Source organism: Petaurus breviceps, unplaced genomic scaffold (assembly GCF_028583685.1).
Source record: "Petaurus breviceps papuanus isolate PSGF00001 unplaced genomic scaffold, PetGlider_PUasm1.0 79, whole genome shotgun sequence".
NCBI classification, from domain to species: Eukaryota; Metazoa; Chordata; class Mammalia; order Diprotodontia; family Petauridae; genus Petaurus; species Petaurus breviceps.
In genome coordinates, this window is record NW_027186523.1 from 9157408 (window position 1) to 9174965 (window position 17558).

At 36.5% G+C, this 17558-nt stretch overlaps 1 protein-coding gene and 1 pseudogene across 1 annotated transcript in view; one reads left to right on the plus strand and one right to left on the minus strand.

Annotated features, from left to right (window-relative positions):
• LOC138175820 (transcription initiation factor TFIID subunit 3-like) overlaps positions 1 to 17558 on the plus strand; it is a 260852-nt gene that overhangs the window by 228292 nt on the left and 15002 nt on the right. The window contains exon 5 of the mRNA XM_069106326.1: positions 14604 to 14859. Within this exon, the coding sequence (XP_068962427.1) occupies positions 14604 to 14859 (256 nt within the window). The remainder of the gene's footprint in view (positions 1 to 14603; positions 14860 to 17558) is intronic.
• On the minus strand, positions 5921 to 7614 carry LOC138175736 (BAR/IMD domain-containing adapter protein 2-like 1 pseudogene; annotated as a pseudogene).

Genomic DNA, 17558 nt, shown 5'->3' on the forward strand with positions numbered 1-17558 from the left:
TGAACAATAATGTAAAGCTTTGATTAAAAAAAAAAAAAGAAATTCACAAATAAAAATATAAGAAGGGAAAGGCAAAGCTAGACAGTAGTCAGTAGTATTGCCAAAGAATTAACCCCAAAATCCTTATCCACTTTTAATTCTGTGAAATATTAGAATGACTTGAAATTTTTGTAGAATTATAGAATGTATTAGAATCTATATGTGAATTACTTACATTATAACTAATTTATTAAAAAATAAGAATTTTATATGCCTTTTTAATGGTAATCAATATATTTTAAATTTTATTTATATATCATTTTATAACTATAACAATGGCATAATTTTTATATTTGTGTACATATTTACATACATATGTGTATCTAAATACATATATATGCACATACACATATGTATTCCTAAAAAATCAGAATGTTTTTCTGCTAATGTGCATTAGTGTAAAGAGTTGACTCACTGGGTTGCCTCCCATACCAATTATGGTACTAAATTGTTGCTTTAGAGCACTGAGAGGTCTCTCAGCCAGGGTCACACAGCCAGTGTCTTTATCTATTATGCCACGCCGCCCCTTGCGTATATTTTGTATTTATTCACATGTGTACACATCCCTAGAGAGAATATAAGCTCCTTGAAAGCAGGATTATCTTGTTTTTCTTTGTATTCCCAGCATCTAGCCTAGGGTTTAGCACATAGTAGACATTTAATAAATGTTTGCTTACTTGATTAATTCGGATTAATTCATACAGACTAGGTTAGGGGTGGGGAACCTGCAGCTTCAAGGCCACATGTGGCCTTCTAGATCCTTGGGTGTGGCCTTTTGACTGATTCTGTTTTACAGAACAAATTCTTTTATTAAAGGGATTTATTCTATTAAGTTTGGATTCAGTCAAAGGGCCACACTTGAGGACCTAGAGGCCCACATGTGGCCTCAAGGCCACAGGTTCCCCACCCTGGCTAGGTAATTTGCTGTAAATCACATAGCTGATAGAGCCATACTTGAAATCCAGGTTTTCTGCTCCAAGATCATTGTTTTTTCTACTACAACACACTGCATCTAAGTGTTACCAAGAGAATTATGTACTTTAACAAACAAAGACTCTACCTTCTATATCATAATTCATAGTCCTGGATAGTCTAGAATGTCTTGAGTTATCCCAGGGAAGTTATGATGTTTTTAAAAAGTATATTCAATGACACATTCTTTGGGGAAAAGGAGAAAAGATCTCATTAAACAAACATTAAGATATCACAACTCCCAAATGGTCAAAATTATTTGTCTTAACTATTGCCATGCCCATATTCAGAAATTCATTTGCTGGGTCACTAAGCCTACAGACACAGCTTTTGACCCACTCAACTGTGTGGCTACAATATTTCCAACTTTTAAGTACGAAAATAGGCTTCTTACATTCTCATAGTCACAAAAAGAAACACATGGATGTTTAAGGTACGTTTATTAACTCTGGCGGTGAAAGTATATTGTTGTACTCAGCAGGCCTGAGGTATTAACATCTACATTAGGAAAGGGGGTTTGAAAAAGGAAAGTGCAGAGATCAGAGGGAACTAGAGAACTGGGATCAGGTGAGCAGAACCAATAAAGAAAATAGAGGTGGGAGTGCCTTTTGGGCAAAAATGTTACATTTCTTCCTCCCCTCCCCTCTCCCTAGCATAATACCTATATAAATCTTTAAAACTGAGCCTGTGTTTCCTTATACTATACTTGTCTGTGTACATGTTATATCTTCCTCTCCTTCTTAGAATGTAAGTTCCTTGAAGGTAGAAACCATTTTTCTTTTTTACTTCCTACTGCCTAGCACAATAATTTACACAAAATAGGCTTTAATTAAATGTTTATTAAATTCCATATTAAATTTCAGCCCCATTTTTACATCAGTAGGATGGGATATTGTGTTCTAAGTCCAAGGAAAGTCTAGTTGAGATCATCACACTTGGATAAGAAGCCATTCCTTACTTCCAGGAAAAACAACTGTACAGTGAAAATCTGGGTTCTGAGGGTAAGATACTCTCCCATCCCAGCTGGATGATAGAACTGCTCATTTCTCTCCTTTGCCATAGAACTTTTCATGTGCATGGATAATTGAAAGTTGGTTTTTTATTAGTGTATTCTTTTTCTGTATTACTAAATATATCTTTTGAAAGGCCCTGTAAGCAAAGATTAATGGTAGTAACTAAACAAAACTACTTTTTTGTGTTGTGTATATGGTTTTTATATATAATAAATGTGATTTTAGTGTTATATTTTATAAAGTAATAGTAGATTATTTAATCATAAAAGCATATACTATTTTTTCATTCCAAATCTTGCCATTAACATAACTTTTCTTACTTGAGTAATAGAACGATGCTAAAAATTACCTTATTCTGAAAATCATCAGGGAATTGCTTCAATGTTACTATCATATAGTATCCTTGTAATTAGGAATCCATTTTATATTAAAGAATATTTTTTCTCATTTTAATTAAAGTTTTGCCATGTAAGTAGGTAAACTTTAATTACTTAGTTTTTCAATTCAGTCTATACTTACAAACATGAGGTGTTTCTAGTGTTTATTACTATGATCTATCACTTTATTAAGGAAATATCTGATAATTTCCCTTCTTGTTTAAAAAAGGAAATGTTAAATTAACAAATTATTGTTGAACTCTTAATACAGAGACCCGAAAAAATTAATCAGTGCTGTTCATAGCCACATAATTAAAGCTCTTCTTTCCCACAAATACTTTACCTCTGTGACTTCTTTGGTGGACATCTAGTAATTTTAAAACTTGAGATTTCTTATCATTAGCAGTGTAATTCATGGTGACTTATGCATGACTTTGCATTATGCTTTATGGTGAGTCTACCTTTAACGTAGTCTCACAATGAACATTTAGATGTCTGCTCAATAGTTTTAAATGTCACAATTATATCCACAATCTAGAAGGTGAATTTAAATTTATTCAGTAAACATTTATACAGATTCTGAGGTAGACAGAAGAATAGATATATAGGAAAAAATATAAATATAAAAGTTCTATGGTACAGAAGAAGATTTTATTACTTGACCTCAAGGAATTTAACAATCCGATTAGAAAGACAAAATATACTTTCATGTAACTATACAGAATTACATGTGCATAATTTATAAACACATACATGATAATATAATATAAACTGGTTGTACAAATAGTGACTTTTAAAAAATAAGTGAATGATACTAATTGTAAGGGTTGTATGGGTTCATAAGATCACAAGTGTAGAGATGGAATTTAGTCAGTCACTCTCTATGTGCCAGGCACTGTGCTAAGTACTAGAGCTACAAAGATAGCCCCAAATAGTCCCTACCTTCAAGGAGCAGATGTTCTAATGATGTCATTTAAATAACTAGGTTGGAACAAGTAAATTGTAACAACTTATAACAAGTTAAATACAGAATAAATATAATGTTATATAATAAGCTATTATATACAGAGTAAATAGAAGGTATATCAGAGCAGAAGGGATCTCAGAGGCAATCTAACTCTTTTATGGTTGAGGTAACTGAGGCCCAGGAAGATCAAGCAGGTTGTAAGTGTCAGAGGTGTCATTTGAGTCCAAGTCCTTTGGCTCTTGAATTGTTCTTCTTTCTACTCAACCTGTCCTCTGTGGGGATACTTCTTGGGGGAGACAGATCTTGAGCTGAGAATTTAAAAAGATAAAAATGCTGGATTGGCAAAAAATGAGATTAAGAATTATCTTTAGAAAGAAGAGTTAAGTAAGCAATCCATCAAGCAAGCAGCCATTTATTAAGAACACACTGTGCCAGCTGGGTGGCACAGTGTATAGAGAGAGTGCTGGCCCTGGAGTCAGGAAGACCTGAGTTCAAATCTGGCCTTAGTCACTTACTAGCTGTGTGAGCCTAGGCAAGTTACCTAATCCTGTTGGCCTCTCTAAAATGAACTGGAGAAGGAAATGACAAACTGCTCCAGTATCTTTGCCAAGAAAACTCCAAAAAGGGGTCAAAGAATCAGACAGGACTGAAAAAAAACTACATGGCAAACCCTGTGCTATCTACTAGGGATGTAAATGCAAAAATGAAACAGTCCTACTCTCAGGGGGCCATTTATTCTAAAGGCACAGATCCCCAGGCTACCGCCATCTCCCTCCAGACCCTGATGGTTATAGCTCAGGACCCTGGACCCAAGAATCTTGGGAATAACAATGTTTCCAGCCTAAAGCCCTCAGCTTTCATTCTGGGAAGCAGCATCTGGGTAGATGTAGCCTGGCAACTGCTCCAACAGGTGCTGCACACACATCTACTGAAGACCCAGACAAGAGAGTTCTTGGCACCGGCAGATTGTTCAGTATCAGAAACTGACAGGACCTTTTCAATGGAAAGGACTTTAAAGAAGATGCATTGACATCTGCTTTGCCCTTGTACCCCAAGGAACATGGGACCTTTCCATCTAACTGGAAGCTGAACTCTTCCACATATGTCATCTCCCCTATTAAGGGGAGTAAGTTCCTTGAGAGCAAGAGCCATCTTACTTTTCTCTTTGTGTTCCTTGGACTTACTTAGCAGAGTGCATTCCACATAGGATGTGTTTAATAAATGTTTTATTCATTTCTATAAGGATATAGAAATAAATACAAATAAACACAAAGTAGTTAAATGCAAGGTGGGAGGAAAGGCACTATTGGAAGAATCTGGGAAAGTGTCATGTAGATAAAGTGCTTTCTTTGCATTTTAAAAGAAGAGAGGAATTCTGAGTGGTGGATGATGATCTGTGCAAAGACATGAAATGCTAGATAGAGTGTTGTGCATGTGAGAAACAGAGAAAAGGCCAGTTTGACTAAATCTCAGAATATGGGAGGGGGAGTAATGTACAAGGAAGCTGCAAAAGTAGGTTGGGGCCAGGTTGTGAAGGGATTTAAAATCTAAACAGAGTAGTTTATATTTTCTCCTAAGGACAATAGGGAGACAGTGATATGGTGAGGTGTGTGCTTAAAGAAAATCCCTTTGGCAGGAGTGTGTAGAATGGACTAGAATGAAGACTTGCTACTAGGACAGTCAGGAGGCTGTTGCAATAATTTAGAGGTGATGGTGGCAGGAGCTAAGGTGATGACTGTAAGTGTAGAGAAGTGTTTGTTGCATGTGAGTGATGTTGTAGAGGTTGATATGGCCAAGATTTGGCAACTGATTGGATATGTGAGGTAAGAGACTGAACAATCAGGATAGCACCAAAGTTATAAAAGAAACTTGTAGTGCCTTCTACAGAAAAAGGGAAGTTTAGGAGAGGGATAGTTTTTTTGGAAGAAAGATAATAATTTCATTTGAATATGTTCAAGTTGAGATGTCTTCAGGATATCCAGTTTGATAAGCTGAATATGCAAATGGTTATGTGAGACTGAACCTTAGGAAAGATATAGATCCGTGAATATTATTCAAGGGACTGATAGTTTAAGTCTTAGGAACTGATAAAATCACCAAGCTAGAATATAGAGCGAAAAGGTTCTAAGATAGAGTTTTGGGAAAAGTATGATATGGATGATGAAGAACCAGTGAGGGAGACTGAGGAAGAGCAGTTAGGAGGTGAACAAGGAGAAAGTAATGTTACAAAAACACAGAGAGAACATCTAGGAGCAGGAGGCAGTCAAGAAGGTAAAATGCAGCAGTGAAGGAAGATTGAGAAGTGACCATCATATTTTGCGATTGGAATATTGGTAACTTAGAAGACAGCAATCTCAGCTCAGTAAAGTGTGAAGCCAGATTGCAAAAGGTAAAGGAGTGAAAGGAAAGAAAGTGAAAGACAACTTTTTCTAGGAGTTTAGCTGAGAAAGAGAGAGATATAGGATGATAGCATTTTTTTAAAAAAATTATCAATTGTGGTGATTATTACAATATATTATGTTCACCTAAAGACAGAAGTGAACTCACTCTCAAATCTTATAGGCAATTATGATTTCCTTAATTTAACAGATTCATTGAGAACTGGAAAAACCTTTGTTATATTCCATTCCTATACAGTGAAAGCAGATGTTAAACAAGATCATCATAATACTGAACATATAGTTTACATGAGGAATAATGATGGGTATTACTTTCTTGACTCAGTCATTGAATTATTGGTGCTGACCTGTCATTTATCATTATTGGTCAGAGTTTCACAGTAACAAAAGGATTTTCTCCACTTAGAAAGGGAGACTTTGCTATTCCATTTGTATTTGGCTAAGGAGATGTGATTTCTGGTTTGGATGTAGGTGGCTTAAATGTAGAACTTTTCAAAGAAGTATCTATTCTTCTGTGTACAGCAGCAGCTCCAGACAAACATTCTAGGTAATCAGAAGGTGGGATGACAGGATTACTTTTTTCTGCTAAATTCACTGTACTGATGCTTCTAACAGGTACAGAGCTGGGAGTTGGCACATTTATTGTTTCTTCTTCATTTTCTTTTAGTGACTTTGTATATGATCATGGAAACCAGTCCCTTGCTTTGGTTTAGTCATGTTCTCCATAGAGCCAACCATCTTTTTCCTCTGGGATGATCAAAGTGATGATGTCTCCCTGTGCAAAGCTAAGCAGTGTCATGTTACTTCCAGCAGTTTGTGAGAAGGTTGTTTTTACCTTCTGCCTTTTAATCATGTTTAATCCTGTTGCCACAGAAATAGATCACTGTAAACTGGCTTCTGAATTGTCAGCGGTATTATTTAACCTTTCTGAAGTCTTTGGGATGTTTGCTGGGTATATTAAACATATCAGCCAGAGGACTGGCATGTGCTCTGGCCGAAGAAACTGAGGACATCTTCGGTGAATAGTCAGGGAAAGTATCATAATTTTTCCCAACCATACTGCTTCTTTCTATTGTTGGTGAAGGTTGAGGAGTTCCTGATACTGGGGAGGAACTTGGTGTCTTTATCTCTACTATCATATTCATGATCTTCTCTGGCACTTTGGTGGCATCTCTACAAGTTTCCTGCCATTTGGTAGTTTAGAATTGAGTAATTCTGCAGCCTGTAAATGTTAGTAATTTATGTGATTAGCAAAAGAGCAGTGTTTGTCAACAGAAAGCAGAATTGCCTTTTCTCTCTAAGGAGAGCTTCTTTGCAGGTATCTGCAATAAATTTTTGGATGTTGCCCTGACGAGAGGTGACAGTTTCCTCACACTCAAATTTCTTTGTGTTCATACTTTAGAGCGTTTCTTCCACTTTGACTCTTCCTTCTAATCTTTTTCAACTCCCCCTGTGATTTCTCCAAAGAATCTAATTTCCTTCTGTGTTAGAGTTGCATTCATATATTTGACATCAAGCTCTGTCTTTTTCTCCAGTTTATGTATAATTTCTTTGTGGAATTTTTTGAAGTTTTCATCAAGACTGTCATTGAGTTCCTTGTGTGTATTTGAAATCTCTATAAGGACATGTCCCAACTCTGTGGACATAGGAGAACCAGTAGCTCTTTCTCCAGTCTTTGATACATGCACCATCATAGTTGGCTCTTCCTGCCACTATCACAGCATTAACAGTCTTTTCATAGTTTTTCCCTGGGCTTATTAAGTTCTGTAGCCCAGGCTTGAACTGCTCCACCACATTTTGGCAGGTGTTTCGGTGAGCTTGCTCACTTCCTCCTGAGCCCGAGACATGGTGCTGGTGTCTCTGCAACTCAGCCAGGAGTCTCAGCACCTGCCTCTGAGACAGAAAGGAGGAAGAAGGTTGTGCCGTCCCCAGGTCTGGGGCCACATCGCCTTCCCAGGGAGCTTGAGCTGAGGCAGAGGGTGCGGGGACAACGTGCCTTGAAAGTGTGAGGGTGCAGGCAAGGAGAAGGAGGACGAGGAGGAGGAAGAGTGAAGCTTGGTCGCCACTGTCCCCAGTCTGCCCCTAAGCACCCCTCCCTCTGGACGCCAGCCCTGGAGAAGGAGATAGTATGATAGCTTGAGGAGATGGTAGGGTCTAATGGAGTGTTTTTAAGGAAGATAGAAACTAGGGGATATTTGAAGGCAATAGGGGATGAACCAGTAGAGGGAAATATCAGATGATTCAAGAGAGAGGACATAATTAAGGTTGCATTCTGTTGGAGTACATAGAAGACGATAGGATTAAGAGTATATAGAAAGGGTTTGGCCTTGGCAAAGAGAAGGGTCACCTCATTGTTTGAGGCTAAGGGAAAAGAGGAGAGATCAAGCAGTATCAAGGGATTTTGACATGAAGACTGGGGAAGAATTATTGAATGTCCTCAGTTTACTCACTAAGACAAGATGCAAATTAAAAATTACTTTAGTCAGTATAGATGAGGGTCTATATGTGTAGCAAGGGGTCATTTTGAAGAATTACAAGGAAAAATTAGATTACAGAGTTGTGGGGCCAGTTGATAAAGCACTTTGTTGTAATTTTTTTTTTTGCCATTTCTGTAGCAAGAGTGAAATAGAGGCAGCATTTGTTAATTATTAGTAGTATCTTCAGAGAAGGATCTGAAGCTGTACCAATGTGACCCCAGTATTACACATAATTCCCGATTGCCTCTCATACCTCCATCTCTGTTTTCTGGCCCCAATATCTCTAATGACATTGCCTTGCTTAGCAAAAAACCTGCCTGGTCTAGGATATTACTTTTTTTTTTCTTTTTGGAGGGCAATTGGGGTTAAGTGACTTGCCCAAGGTCACATGGCTACTTTTTGTGTTAACTCTCTGAGGCCAGATTTGAACTCAGGTCCTCCTGACTCCAGGGCCAATGCTCTATTCACTGTGCCACCTAGCCAACCTTAGGACTTTACTTTTTTCAAGAATAGTTCATGATTTTGGAATTGTGAAACAATGGTGTTGAAAAATAGAACAAAATACTAAAATGTATTTTCAATCAGATAGTGCTAATATAACTGTTAACCAAAGAATGTCTAATATTACTGTATTAGGTGATAATGTAGATAGTTGTGGTGGGCTCAATCTGATTCAAGTTAATTCTTCTGGTAGTTTAGGTGAGATTATTAGAAAGAAACAAGACACTATAGGTCACTCAAAAGTTAACAAAAGGAAGTTAAAAAAAAGTGAGGAAGATAGTGGATTAGGTCAGAAAATTCCAGGCTCTCCAGATTTCCATCATTGGCGAGACAGAATATAACCTCCAAGTGGCAAAAAATAAACAAAAGTAGGGGTAAAGTAGTTGACCTAAAACTATTTGAGAGGATGTCAAAAAAGACTCCTCCAGGGATGAAGGTTTGACCCAATTGAAGTGCAAATGCCTCCAGGCTGCCTCCCCTGAATGAACAAGCAACAAGCCCTATGGGCAGCTGGGTGAGAAGTGGCCTCAACCTCAGGAGCTTGCATTTTAGGACAGTGTGGTGGTCTGATGGCTAAGTAGGGGAAAATTGAAAGAAACTTTGTTGTTTCTGAACTCCAGCACAGCTGTGCTGACTATATAATGGTCCCAGGCTGTGGCTGTGGCTGTGGGTGAGGAGTTTGCACATCCCCAGTGGGTGCAGTAGCAGAGGGATAGGGACCCTTCTGGTTGTGGGCACATGCAGGTTTCAGTTCCAGGGCAAAGGGGAGAGCTGAAGTTTACAGCCTTAGGAGGGAACAAGAACATTTGCAGGACAGTGTGGCTTAGGGGTAGAGAAGAGTACCCAAAATTGGGCCCCCAGACAGAGTTCAGAAAATAATATTATGAAGGACCTGAGACCCAGGACACCATTACCCATAACTTAGGACTAGAACCTGATTACAATAATAAGCTGCTAAAAATAAAATAAAACAAAATAAAAATTAAAAATGAGTAAGAGAAGGAGAAAGAACCCAACCATAGACAGCTACTATGGGGACTGAGAAGGTCTAGGTTCATATTTAGAGGAAGATAGTGAAGTTAAAAAAAAAAAGGCCATTTGTAACTCAAACAGAAGAACTTAAAAAGGACTTCAAATCTCAAATGAGAGAGATTGAGGAAAAATTAAAGGGGGGAAAGAGCGATCCAAGAAAATTGAGAAAATTATGAAAAGGGAGCCATGCAATTGGAAGAAAAGATCCAAGAAATTAAGGAAGAAATACTTCTTTGAAAACTAGGATTGGGCATGGGGAACTGAATGACATTATAAGACACCAAGAAATAATAAAACAAAATCAATAGAATGAAAAAAATAGAAGAAAATGTGAAACATCTCATTAGAAAAATATCTGATCTGGAGAACAGATTGAGGAAGACAACATAAGATTTGTTAGACTACCTGAAAATTATAATCAAAAAAAGAACCTTGATACACCATTATAAGAAATTAAGGAAAATTGACCTGAAGTTCTAGAACAAGAAACTAAAGTAAAAATAGAAAAGAAAAAAAATCTACCAATCACCACCTAAAACAGATCTTAGGATGAAAACTTACAGGAATTTCATAGCCAAGTTTCAAAGCTCCCAAGTTAAGGAAAAAGCATTACAAACAACAAGAAAAAAAAAAAACCAACTCAAATACTGTTGAGTTACAATCAGGATTACACAAGACCTGACAGCTTCTACACTAAAAGACTGTAGATCTTAGAACATTGAAAAGCAAAAGAGCTGGGTTTGTGACCAAAAATAACTTACCCAGCAAAGTTGAATATGATCCTGAAACAACCCCCTCTCCCTGCAAAATAGACATTTAACAAACTGAAAGACTTTCAGGTATTTGTGACAAAAAGACCAGAACTCAACAGAAAATTTCACATATAAGATCCAGGAGAAATATAAGGTAAACATTAGAGACTAATTATAAGGGACTCAGTAAGATCAAACTATTTATTTCTTCTATGTGAAAATGTTGTCCATATTCTCCAGACTGTCATTATTACTTGGGTAGTATGATGTGGTATTTTTCAAAAACAAAATTGGGTAGGAAAAGGTAAAAAAAAAAAGAGTAATTATCTCATACAAATAAAACATAAAAGGAAGAACTAACACAAAGGAAGAGTTAGCGGTAGAAGGCTAGCAGTGCTGCAACATTACTTTCATTGGATCTGGGTTAAAAGGGGAATAGCATATATATCTAGAAAGGCATAAAAGCCTTCAAAATGTATGAAGAAATAAAAGAGTAGGGAGACAGGATAAGGGAGGGACTTTTAGAAGTGTGTGTAGATTAAGATTTAGGAGGGTCAGGGAAATGTTAAGGGAGGGCCTCTTAGAGGGATGGATAGAATAAGGAATAGGAAGGTAAGGGGAAAATGTAAGGAAGGCATTCTTTAAAAGGATGTGGATTAGGGAGGTAATGGTTAGAAGTAAACTTGACCTGTGAAGGATAGGGTAAAAAGAGAGGCTAAGGACAATAAAGAGGAAAAATTAAATAGAGGGAAATACACAAATAGCCGTTATAACTTTGAATGTGAATGGGATGAATTTATCCATAAAAAAGAAATGAATAGCAGAATGGATTAAAAAATCAGAATCTGTTGTTTATAAGAAACATATTTGAAACAGAGACAACATACAGAGCTAGAGTAGAATTTATTATGCTTAGCTGATGTTAAAAAAAAAGGGGTAGCAGTCATGATCATAGGCAAAAATAAAGCTAAAATAGATTTAATTTAAAGAGATAAATAGGGAAACTACATTATGATAAAATGTACCATACCATAGACAATGAAGCAATATCAATACTAACCCTATATACACCAAATGCTATAGCATCTAAAAAATGTTTTTTATGTTATATGAATTACAGGTAAGAATTGATGGTAGTACTGTAATATTGGGAAACTTTAATCTTCCCCCTCATAACTAAAATAAATCTAACCAGAAAATAAGAAGACAAGGAAGTGACGAATTTTAGATAAGTGAGGTATAATAGATATCTGGAGAGAACTGAATAGGAATAGAAAGGAATAACCCTTTTTCTCAGCAGTACATGGGACCTTTACAAAAATTGTCCATATATTAGGGCACAAATTTTTTTTTATAATTAAAAGCAAAAATATTAAATGCATCTTTTTTTAGATTGTGATACAATGAAAATTATATTTAATAAGGTACCATGGAAACAGAATGAAAGCTAATTGGAAACTAAACAATTTAATGTTAACAAATGAGTGAGTTAAAGAACAAATCATAGAAATAATCAACAATTTCATTAAAGAGAATAACAAAGAGACAACATATCAAAACCTATGGGATACAGCAAAAGCAGTATTCAGAGAAAAATTTATATCTCTAAATGCTTATATTAATAAAATAGAGAAAGAGCAGACCAATGAATTGGGTATGCAATTTTTAAAAACTAGGAAAAAAAAAGAACTAAAAATACCCCAAACACTAAATTGGAAATCCTAAAAATTAAAGGTGAGACTAATCACATTGAGTGTTAGAAAACCATTGGATTAATAAATAAAGCTAAGAGTTGGTTTATGGGAAAAAAACAATAAAATAAGTAAACCATTGGTTAATATGATTTTTTTTTAAAAAGAGAGAAGAAAACCAAATCACTGATATTAAAAATGAAAGGGTAAATATACCAGTAACAAAGATGAAATCAAAGTAATTATAAGGAGTTATTTTGCCCAATTATATGCCAAGAAATTTAACATTTAAGTGGAATGGAAGAATATTCACAGAAATATAAACTACGTAGATTAACAGAAGAGGAAATATATCAAGGATCTTGTCAATTCTATAAGAATATAAGTCATTCCCCAATTAATAAATGGTCAAAGAATCTGAACAGTTTTCCAATGAAGAAATAAAAACAATTTATAGTCATATGAAAAATGCTGTAAATCATTATTGATTAGAGAAATGCAGGTTAAAACAACCTTGAGATATTTTATACCTTTCAGATTGGCTAAAGTGGTAGGAGAAAGCCACAAATGTTGGAGAGAGATGGAAAAATTAGGACACTAATTCACTATTGAGGGACTGGTGTACTAATCCAACCATTTTGGAGAATAATTTGGAATTATCCTTTGACCCAGCAAATCCACTATTAAGTCTGGTTTCCAAGATGATTAAGGAAAGAGAAAAAGAACCTATATGTTCTAAAATATTTATAGCAGCTCTCTTTGGCATTGCAAAGAACTGGAAATTACAGTGATACACATCAGTTGGGGAATGGCTAAACAAGTTGTGGTATATTATCACAATAGAATACTACTATGCTATGAAAAATAACGAGCTTCAGGTGGATAGGTGGCGCAGTGAATAGAGCACCGGCCCTGGAGTCAGGAGGACCTGAGTTCAAATCCGGCCTCAGACACTTAACACAAATACTAGCCATGTGACCTTGGGCAAGTCACTTAACCCCAATTGCCCAAAAAGCAAAAAAAAAAAAAAAAAAAAAAATGAGCTCAATGCTTTTAGAAAAACATGGAAAGATTTGCATGAGATAATGAAGACTAAAATGTTCAGAACCAAGAAAGTGTTGTATACGGTAACAGCAATATTGTTTTAAGAACAACTTTGAGTGAATAAGTCATTTTAACTATTATAAATACCCAAATTAACTACAAAGACCTATAAAGGAAAATGCTCTCTGCATCCAGTGAAAGAACTAATAAAAAGAAGTATGTATAATATGGCTTTTTACACACACACCTATTTGTGTCTAATAATAGCCATCTCTAGGCTGGTGAATGGGGGAAGGTGGGGAGATCAAGAAAGTTACATGATAACTTTTATATATTTCAAAGGAAAAGCAAGTTGTACACAATAGATTTGCAGTTTCATGTGCAATCCTTTTTTTCCATTCTACTTTGTTATAGAAGTGCTTATTTTATTTCTTAAGTTCAGAATTTTTTTTTTTAAGGAAGTTTATTTAGCTATAGCTAAAAAGGATACTTAACAAGGATTGAGCACTTGCTTGGGTAAAGGAGACCACTTTTAGTCCTACAAGGAAAATAAGTCTGGTCAGCAGGCCAAGGAGTGGTGACTCAGGGCAGAGGTTTTATTAACTTAAGTGTTCTTGGAACATTCTACAAATCTGAAGTTCTGGGACTCCATGGATTACATGTCCTTTAAGTGCTCAGGAAACCAAGTCATAGCAACTTGACTTGAACCAATAGTCCTCTGGGCCAATCAATCCTGGGGACAACTTCCTAGCCTTTTAGAGAAAGAAGTAGCTTAACATATATGGGACCAAGGACTTTGGGGAAGAATCCTAGTAGATATTGATTCTGTTATAATGTGCTGTCATCTAGAATAAAAAAATAATAATCTTGGTTAGATGGTAATAGCAACTAATGTAGGCCATTGAATTTAAGGTTTTTCTTCCCCTCACTAAATCAAAAATTAAAAAAGACTTTTGTTAAAAGATGAGTAAAATGAATTAGCTATATTATTTACATCATTTCCAGAACATATATTTTCCTCACTTCCACCTCTTACAATCCTTATCATCTTTCAAGGCCCAGGTTAGGTACTACCTCCTATCTGAGGCCCTTCATTGATTCTTCCAGGTGTCTTTGCTCTCTACCTCTTGAAATTCTTTGTATTGACTTATCTTTTTGTATATATTGTATCCCTCCAGTGGAACATAAACTTTTTGATGGCAAAAGCTGTTTTGATCTTTGTATTACTAACATCTAGCATACAGTCCCTTGAACATTGTAGATACTTAATAAATGTTTGTTGAATTAAATATTCAGTTTTATTCTTACCTAGGTCAATTTTCTTCTTTTGTGTTAACAGTGTCATCAGCAAGGTGGTTCCAGCGCCAGAGGCTAAACCATCTCCCTCTGTTACTAGACCCAAATCACCACCACCTGCACCATCCCCAGCACCTGTACCTGTTCACATGACTCCTCCTCCAGTGCCTGTACCACCTCCTCCACAAGCCTCTGTATCACCTGCTATGATTCCTCCACCTTCTCCTGCGATCATAGCACCAGGAGGTTCCAAAGCACCTGTTCGTAGTGTTGTGACAGAAACAGTCAGTAACTATGTGGTATGTAACATTTCCTTTTTTTTTTTTAATTTTATTTATAGTTACATATTTTCTTCTTTCCTTGACCTTACCTATTGAGAAGACAAGAAAAATAAAACTTGTTACAAATGTGCATAGTCAAGCAAAACAAATTCCCAAATTAGCCCTGTCCAAAAAACAAAATATACGTATAGATATATGTACATATATATTTCAGTCTGCACTATGAGTCCTTTCTTTCTGAAGCTCTATACATAACATGTGTCATTATGAGTCCTTTAGAATTGTGGTTGGTCATTGTATTGATCAAAGTTCCTAAGTCTTCCAGAGTTCATTATCTTCATAATAATTGTTATTGCATAAATTATTCTCCTGGTGCTGCTCACTTCAGTTTGTATCAGTTCATAGAAGTTTTTCTTCCTAAGTTTTTCTGAAACCATCCTCTTCATCATTTCTTATAGCACAATAGTATTCCATCCTCTTCAAATAATAATTTGTTCAGCCATTCCCCAATTAATAAACACTCCTTTAGTTTCCAGTTTTTTCCCTCCATGAAAAGAGCTCCTATAAATATTTTTGTACAAATGAATCTTGTTCCTCTTTGATCTCTTTGGGGTTAGACCTATTAGACATATTACTGAGTCAAGGTGTATGCATAGTTTAATAACTTTTTGGGCATAGTTCCAAATTTCTTTGCCGAATGGCTGGACCTCTAACATTTACTTTTATTTGAAGATAAATTATTATAAATTATTCAGCTTTATCTTACCTTGTTATAATGAAAATTTTTAATAAAAGTTATATTTCAAAGGTAATTTTGTATAGTGGCTGATCATAGGATCATACATTTTAGAGCTCCAAGTGTCATCGGAGAGTAATATAGTCCATATCCCTCATTTCATAGATCAAGAAGCAGGTCTAGAAAGGTGACCTGACTTGGGTCACAGAAGTCAATGGCAGAGCTAGAATTGAGATCAGGTTCTGGGACTTCAAGTCTGATGTTCTTTCTTGTGTGTCACACTCTACTTTTATTTCTAGCCTCTGTTTTTAGGAACATAAGAATCCCCAGATAAAACTGTGTTACACAAATAATTAGACACAGCTTGAGACATGTGGGAGGGGTGGAAGATATATAGGCTCTTTGTTGCCATTTCAGATTAGTGGGCATGTGAATATAGCAGTCTTCATTCCTTGATGGTATAACAAAGCCAAATTCTAAAATTCCAAACATGCTTTTCAGTTATACTTCAGTGCTTAAAAAGATTTGTGATCTCATTGATTTAGGTAGTTATTCCAGTAGTGTAAATCACAACCTATCTAAGCTCTTGAGCTCCATTCCAGGGCCAACTCATGTTACCTCTTCCTTGAGGCTTTTCCTGTAACCTCAGATTTTACTGTTCTTCCTACTCCAAAATACTTTTACTTTTATTTTTTGTTTGCCTATCTTTGTACTATACATGTTTCCCCTCAGTTGAATGTAAACTTATTGAGGACAAGGCCACTTCCATTTTTTGTCTTTAAATCCCCAGCAACCTATCCATACTTTACAGTTTTTCTTTTTCCTCTGGCTTATGATTTCATCCATGTAAGGAAACTCCTTCCTGAGGAAATTCAGTCTATGAATTTGGGGCAGCTAGGTGGTACAGTGGATAGAGCACTGGGCCTGGAGTCAGGAAGACATGAGTTAAAATATGGCTTCACACACTAGCTATGTGACCCTGGGCAAGTCACTTAACTTCTGTTTGCCTCAGTTTGGCCAAATGAAAAAGTACAAAAGCTCGCCAAAGAAAACAATTCCTTAAAAATTAGAATTGGGCAAGTGAAAGTTAATGACTCCATGAAACATCAAGGAACAATAAAGCAAGACCAAAAGAATGGGGGAAAAAAAAGGAGATATGAAATATCTCCTCAGAAAAAAGAACTGACCTGGATAATAGATCAAGGAGAGCTATTTAAGAATTACTGGATTACTGAAAAGCCATGATCAAAGAAAGCCTAGACATCATATTCCATGAAATTATCAGGAGAGGATTCTGGGAAGATGACTGAGTATGTCAGAAAACTTTCAGCTCTCCAAATTTCCTCCACAAAAAAAGAGTGTTGCCTCAGAGCAGCAGAAATAAATATAGGGTAAAGCAATTGCTGAGACAGTTTGAGAAGACCCCAGGAAACACCCAACCTCCACAACCTCCATTGCCTGAGTGAAGTGCAAACACCTCCAGTTCTACTCTGCAGAATCAACAGACAACAAGCTTTGGGGGCAGGTGGGTTGAGAGAGAGCCTCAAAACTTTCATCTCTAAGACTGTGTTGGGGTCTGAGGGCTTAGTGGGAGAAGATTGAAGGATCTTCCACTGCCAAAAAACACCAAGCACAGCTGTGCTAACCAGGTGCATCCCAGGCTGTGGCTGCAGGGAGAAGAAGCTAATACCTGGCGAGTACAGTAGTGACTATGTTGACTGTGGGCACTTGCAGGAGAGCAGAGTCCCTGGTTTCAGTTCCAGGGCAGAAAGAACAGCCAAAGTTTTCAGCCATTAGAGGGACCACAGGGAAAAAGATCTTTTGTGGCACAGTGTGGCTGGGGGTCCTAACTGTGGCTTAGGAGTGGAGAGCAGAACCCTAGGTTGGGCCCTGAGACAAATATCAGAAAATAACAGTAAGAAGGACCTGAAGCTTGAGGTATCATTCCCCATATCTTAGGACTATAACTTTATTATGCCAA